The sequence below is a fragment of the Mus pahari genome, chromosome 5 (assembly GCF_900095145.1).
Source record: "Mus pahari chromosome 5, PAHARI_EIJ_v1.1, whole genome shotgun sequence".
In the NCBI taxonomy this organism is placed as follows: Eukaryota; Metazoa; Chordata; class Mammalia; order Rodentia; family Muridae; genus Mus; species Mus pahari.
This window is the reverse complement of record NC_034594.1, coordinates 163,625,103-163,631,980: the sequence shown is the minus strand read 5'-3', so window position 1 is coordinate 163,631,980 and position 6,878 is coordinate 163,625,103. Positions and strand designations below refer to the sequence as shown.

General features: G+C 47.8%; 1 protein-coding gene across 4 annotated transcripts in view; it reads right to left on the bottom strand.

Annotated features, from left to right (window-relative positions):
- Lpgat1 (lysophosphatidylglycerol acyltransferase 1) overlaps positions 1-5,228 on the bottom strand; it is a 58,344-nt gene extending 53,116 nt beyond the window's left edge. Inside the window, exons 1-2 of one of the 4 annotated variants that reach the window (XM_021197783.2) lie at positions 4,990-5,228; positions 3,567-3,831 (exon numbers count right to left, since the gene is read on the bottom strand). In XM_021197783.2, coding sequence (XP_021053442.1) covers positions 3,567-3,804 — 238 coding nt within the window. In that variant the 5' untranslated portion in view covers positions 3,805-3,831; positions 4,990-5,228. Of the gene's footprint in view, positions 1-3,566; positions 3,832-4,591; positions 4,746-4,989 lie in introns of those variants that run through there. The other 3 variants (XM_029538316.1, XM_021197782.2, XM_029538315.1) reach the window with 3 other exon arrangements.
- Between the last annotated feature and the right edge of the window lie 1,650 nt (positions 5,229-6,878).

Genomic DNA, 6,878 nt, shown 5'->3' with positions numbered 1-6,878 from the left:
GTGCTGGGATTAAAGGTGTGTGCCACCACGCCTAGCAAGACCCTCTTTCAAAAAACAATCAACAATAACAAAATAGGGTCTTGGGTTTATGGGCCTCATTATTCCTCATCCAAGAATCACAGCTGCATCTGAGGGACTCATTTTGTTGGCCTCTTTACAGAAATTTGATAAATCTTCCTGTACATCCCAAAGGAACAATATATATATATATATATATATATATATATATATATATATATATATATATATATATCAAGTATTCTACTACTAAGTTATATCCCTAGCCCAGAAATCTGTTAGATTAATAAAAAAATGTTTTCATGATAAGAAAATGCAACTTTTCCAAGAAAAGGAAAAAAGTCATAAGCACTATTTATTGTCTCTGTCCAGCAGAATTTTCTATGATGATAGCCTGATTTGTATCTGTACTTTATAGTTCAGCACGCCCTAAGCCAGGCAAGTACCAACAGCTAAAGTGTTGTAGGCATAAGTAAACTGAATTTCAGTTTCACTGTTTTAATTAATTCACATCCAGCTAGTTACTACCATCCAGGACAAAGCAGGTTAGATCATCAGTGTGAGTCCTCAGCGGAGCAACCTTGTCTTATCTTACACTAAAATATCAGTTTGAAATCTCTCATTCAAAGCCAGTTTTCAGTTTTCTGATATTTAAAACTTCCTTTTAAGAAGGATTTTGAAAAATCCTCTTTAAAAATTTTTAAGAAAAATTTGGCAACTTTTATTCTAAAATATGAACATACTAGAAATGCTAATGTGATCATAACAGACAGTCAAGAGAGCAAAAGATGGGCTGGAGAGATGGCTCAGAGGTTAAGAGCATTAACTGATCTTCCATAGGTTCAATTACCAGCAACCTCATGGTGGCTTACAACCATCTATAATGAGATCTGATGCCCTCTTCTGGAGTGTCTGAAGACAGTGACAGTGTACTTACATATAATAAATAAATAAATCTTTAAAAAAAAAAAAAAAAAAGCAAAAGATGCAGCAATGACAGGAGTTAGTGAGCAGGCACACTAACAAAAGGGTCTAAGCAAACAAAGACAGGGTCATGGGCTTATGGGGCAAGAACCATATGTGTGTGAAGGATTGATTCATTTCTATGTTTGCCTCTTTATAGAATTTCAATAAATCTTCCTGTATACTAACAAGGAACCCTATTTGTTAGTTTTTGGAGCCAGAAATTTGTGGCTGTTAGGCAAGTGTCTTAACACCAAGCAACTAAGCAGACCTGACAATTCCTTTGACACTGTTCAATTTTTTTTTTAAAGATTTATTTATTATTATTATATCTAAGTACACTGTAGCTGTCTCCAGATGCACCAGAAGAGGTCGTCAGATCTCATTACAGATGGTTGTGAGCCACCATGTGGTTGCTGGGATTTGAACTCTGGACCTTCAGAAGAGCAGTCAGGTGCTCTTACCCACTGAGCCATCTCACCAGCCCCATTGTTCAATTTTTAATCTGTGAAAGAAAAACAACATGCCTACTGTCCTCTTGATTGCAAGAGAAGAATCGAGATACACAATGCAATGAAAGGAGCTCACTAATGCCTATGTAGGTTATCATCTTTAAACATTGCTCAGGCTTCCATCAGACCTAATTCCTACTTTGACTTAACAGTTCTGTTATGATTAGGCTGTGACCAGACTCTCCAAAAGCAAGTGTTCTGGTCACTAGAAACTAAAATCTGATGAAAAACTGATCAAGTAGCCTGAAGAAGAGCAAATGTTTGGAAGAGACGAAAGCATAGAGGTCACACCATGACCACTGAAAGATAGGTAAGGAAGAAGACACCCCAGGAAGCTTTGGTTAAAAACACACAGGAGGTGAGCCGTGTTCCCAGCACTTGAAAAGCTGCAGCAGAGTTTAATGCCAGCATGGGTGACATGTTTGGGGATGGTCAAGGATATAGAAACAAAATCTTGTTCTCAAGAAAAGAGACCCCCTCACCGCCCCCTCCCCCAAAAAAAGAAAACTAAGAAAAGGACAACTACAGGGAGTCAGTCCTAGCCACAGGTAACAGCCTTCAGGCAGCAGCATTCATCTCTCATAATCTCAAGGTCAACACTCACTTCATCAGGCTGGCATGCATAAGTATGTACCACATATAGATACAGATGTTTCAGTTATTTCATTGTTTTTAAGTAGAAAAAAAACACAAGCTGCTTTTGAAAGCCTAAAAGCTCATTTTAAACAAGCAAACATAAGTATACTGAGCTACCAGCTATTACATAGAATACTTGGGAAAGCCAATGGCATCAAGCAAGCAAGGCAATTAAGATGAGATTCAGCATGACAGGCAGGAATGTCATTTTCTCTCTATCATTAGTATTGCTACCAGGCACTGAAAAGGACAAGGAAATTGCTTACCCATAGTATCCAAAAAGGTATCGGCATCTCAACAGCTCATTACCAAGAAGCAATGCAGGTACAGTGCCAGGGGCTTACAGAGTACCAGATGGCAATGAGGGAAGGAAAACCCCTTCATCTGGGGCCACAGATACATCCTCTCACACAGCGGGAGGCTGCCAGGCCCTGGGCTGTCACTCCCTTTCTGGTGTATGGATAAAATCTGCAGATGCAGGCAGTGCAGGCAAGAGGGAGACAGAATCTAAAAAGGGAGAACTATTTTTGCTGTCTGATCATTAAAAACTACCCTCTACTCTTGCTCGCTATGAACTGCAGCATAGTTGCTGAGAAATCTGCCCACCAGTTTTGTCTCCATAATAAAAGTTTCCACATCTCACAAGTGCTAGAAGCCTAGCCCTTTCTGCATTATTCTAATCCTAAAGAAGAAATAATCAATGGAAAAAAAAAAAAAGGATACTGCATTTGGGCAGAAATGGAAGTTCTTAAAATATGTGAAGTTTACATGTAGAAACGCACGCATTGTCTCATGCAGTGCTATTAAAGTCCACTTCAGCACAGCATTAGCCCTTCTCCCCAAAATGAAGTTTAAAAGAGAAATCCATTTAAAGACACTCAGGGGGAAATTAGCATAACATATTTAAAAATTTTTAATAATAAATTTATGAGATAAAATATAAATTCTAGAAAACAAAAGAAACAACAGAAATGGGAAACGCTTAGCGTAAAACATTACACAGTGCAGTATTATATTACATGAGAAAAACTTATTAAACTATCTGAGCAGAAATATATATGTCTCTGTGGCTCTTCTGAATGTCCAATGCTTATGGGCTAATATCTTACATCTTCACTACAGAAGCCCTCAAGTCCTATATAATGCATTCCTATTCCTCTGTGATAGCTTTTAAGGACCAACTCTAATAAGTCAATGTCAATCGCATAAAAAATACACTACTTAAGGCATCCATCAACAATATTTAATTATAAAACTATACTTCTGAAAACATTAGGTTTCCTGGCTGAGGTTTTGATGAGCAATCCAACAAGACTAGTTTTTCCTAATAGCCAAGGCATTCTCAACCAAAAGCATAACATAGATTCAATCATGGCTCCTGACTTATGCATAGCATTGCAAATTGGTTCCTGGGCATTAAAGTGCTCTCCCTCTTACCTGTGTATCCAGCATACCATCCCCAGGAAGCCACCATTCCTAAAAGCCATTTGTACATGAGTCCTTCGATATACCAGAAGCGTTTACTGTCCAGCACTCGGAGTGGCTGCAGTATAATTACATAGCAGATGTAGGATGGAATAGCGACCAGGTTGTTGGCGACCATGAAGGCAAATCTCATCAGGGCTTTCGCTACGATCCAGCCCATCCACGGAGCTTCTTCCACGGTCACGGCCATTCTCACATTGGCGTCAGTCCTGTCTTTCTGGGGATGAAAGGAAAAATCATTTCAAAAGGAAAAATGGGTGCAGTCGGCAGCAGCAGCAGCAGCAGCCCAGAAATCTCCAGCACAAAAATACAAGAAACGCGAGGGTCTAAGCTCTCCCGGTGCAGCGCCCGCTCGCCCGCCCGCCCGGCGATCTCGAGGGCAAATTCCAGAGGGGGACAGTGAGGAGGGAGGAGCCGCACAAGGTCAAGAGAGCCGTTCTGCGGGGCACGGGCCACGGTGGGATATATTTAACCAACGCTAGACCGTCCCGCTAGCCGGTGGCGGCCCCGCACCGCGACCCACCGCCGCGGCAGCTTCGCTTCCGCCAGACCCTCCGTCTCCGCACGCTGCCCCGGACCCGGACCCGCCGGCCGGAGGTCCCGCCACGCCGGTCCTGAACGCCCGGCCATGCCTTTAGCGGGCTCCCCCAAGGGCTCGTCCGCAAGAGCGGGCTGCTTGCTTTTGCTCGCCTCTGAGGGGGAAGGAAAAGAGAGGGACCCGAGAAAGAGGAGGAGGAGGAGGAGGAGGATGAGAGGAAGCCGGCGGGGAGGGGGAGGGGAGCGGGACCAGAAGGTGAGGCCGAGGGGCGAGGGATGCGGAGCCCGCGACGCCCGGCTGAGGAGGCTCGGGCAGCGGTTTCCTCAGGTGAGGAGCGGGGCGGCCTCCGGGTCGCCGCGGCGGGCTCTCCTCCGCCGGGTCCCCTCAGCGGGCTCTCCACAGAGGGCTCCCCTCGGCCAGGTATCCTCGGCGGGCTCACCTCAGTGGGCGCGAGCGGCGAGCGGCGACAGGGCCGAGGGCCGGCGGCGGCGGCGGCGGCGGCGGCGGGAGTCCCTGGCCCGGGGGTCGCGGTCATGGACGCGGCTGCGGCGGCCCAGGCGGCCCGAGGCGCGGCGCGAGCGGGCGCGCGGGCGCCCTAGTCCCCTCGCGGCTGCCTGCGGACAGAGGCGCGGTGGGGACTCAGAGGCCGGACCTGTCACCGGGGCGGGTCCCGGGGAGGCGGGCGATGCCCCGCGCCCCCGCCTCCGCCTCCTCCCCGGGCCTACCGCGCCCTCGGCCCTCGGGCCGCCGCCGCCTCCTCCACAGGCCACGCGACCAACGGCACCCTTCCCCGCCCCCAGCGCCTCCCGGGCCCGGCCCGCCGCGCCCCAGGTTTACCTCGGGCAGGCCGGGGCCCGGCCCGGGCTGCGGGAGCCGGAAGAATGCATGGCCGGCGGAAGGAGGCGGCGGCGCGGCCCTCCCGGCTCCGGGTCCCGGGCGGCGTGGAGACTCGCTCGCTCCCCGGGGCCCGGCGGCTGCGTGCGCCCCGGCCGGCGGGGCGGGCTGGCGGGAGGAAGCGGCGGCGCCCCTGAGCGCCCTCTAACGAAGGCGCGGCGCGGCCCGCCCCACGGACCCCCTAGTGCGCGGCTGAGGGCGCCCCGGGCCGCCCGGCCTAGGCCCCGGACGTCGCCGAGCCCCGAGTCGGGGCAGAACGCTGCTCGGAAAGGTCTGGGGAGGAGGCCGGCCCTCCCAGCGCGCGCGGACCTTTCGGGCCCTCCTGGACCCCTTTCAGCCAGAAGGGTCGCCGCGCTGCCTTGTTGAGGCTCCTTGGCCGCCCCAGGCTGGCACGCTTTCTCCTTTTCATTCCTAAAGAAACCCGCTTGTGCTCTAGGCTTTTCTTCTGAACATCCCCCAAGGCATTACAGTCTAGCGTTTTAAATCAATTGTTTTAAGTGCCAGAGTTCTTGTTTCTGGAAAGCACCTGAAACCTGAATGACAACATTTTCAGTCCTGCTACACACACACACACACACACACACACACACACACACACACACACGGTGGGGGCAGATCAGTGAGAATCTAGTGGTCTGCACAGAAATAGAACTGAGTTAATGAAGGAAGAAAAAACAATTAGCCACATGCTCGATACTGAATACAATGGCCATAGGAACTCCTATGATCACTACTAGGACATTAGCTGAATTTGGGTTCAAAGGCTGAACACCATAAGAAATACAGACAGCATACCTAAAACAAAACAAAACCACCAAAACCAAGGGTCGTTACAGACCCAGTATCTCCTGTTGGGTGTAGTAGCTCATGCTCGTAATCTCAGCACTTGAGAAGCTGAGGCAGGAGGGTTGATGTGAGCTGCAGGCTAGCCTAGGATAAAGAATGAATTAGAGCATCTATGAATAGGTAAAGCCTTGTGAATAGAGCAGCAGTTTGTTTTCTCCTTTTAAAACCAGGCCGTACTTTCTATGTAGTCCAGGCTGATCTGTAATTTATAACATAGCTCAGGCTGGCCTTCAACATGTAGAAAACATCCTGCACCATTCTCCCCAAAGTTGGGGTTATAGGTTTGAACCACAATGCCCAACTAGGATGGCAGTTTTCACATGTCTCTAGGGAGCTGCCATATTTGACAGACTTACTGTCTGTCTCTACTGTGAAAATATCAAAGTCCAGTGTGGTGGTACTCATCGGTAATCCCAGCATCAGAGAGGCTAAGGCAGGAGTGCCAGGAGTCCTGGGCCAGCCTAGGCTACTAGATCTTGTCAAAATTAAAAAAAAAAAAATCAAACCAAAAAAAATGCTCATACTTTGATAAATTGTCTCTCTCTTCCCTCCCACTTTGATCCAGGAATGACAGAAAAGCTGCCTTTTGCCATGTGGAAATATATTCTTGATTCCCATTCTACACAGAACCTGTATGATATATATGTATATAGTATATGAAATATTATATATATCCTTTCCATGTATATTAGCCTTTATAGCTATTATTATCCTTTACCTATTCACAAATATATTTAACTATACAGGGCTGCTAGGGATGTAGCTCATGTGTATTTTCAAGGCCCAACCCAGCCTGTGACAAAGCACAACTAAAAAGAAAGGCAATTGGCCGTGTCATGGAACTGTCCATAGAGGCTCAACTGATGAGTGGCATTAGAAAAGTCAGATACCCCATTCATTGGCCATTCTTCCTTTCAGTTTAGGCACCAAGACCTTCAAATAAACCTAAGGAGAGAAGGGTAATAAAGATGACCATTCCAGTTGTG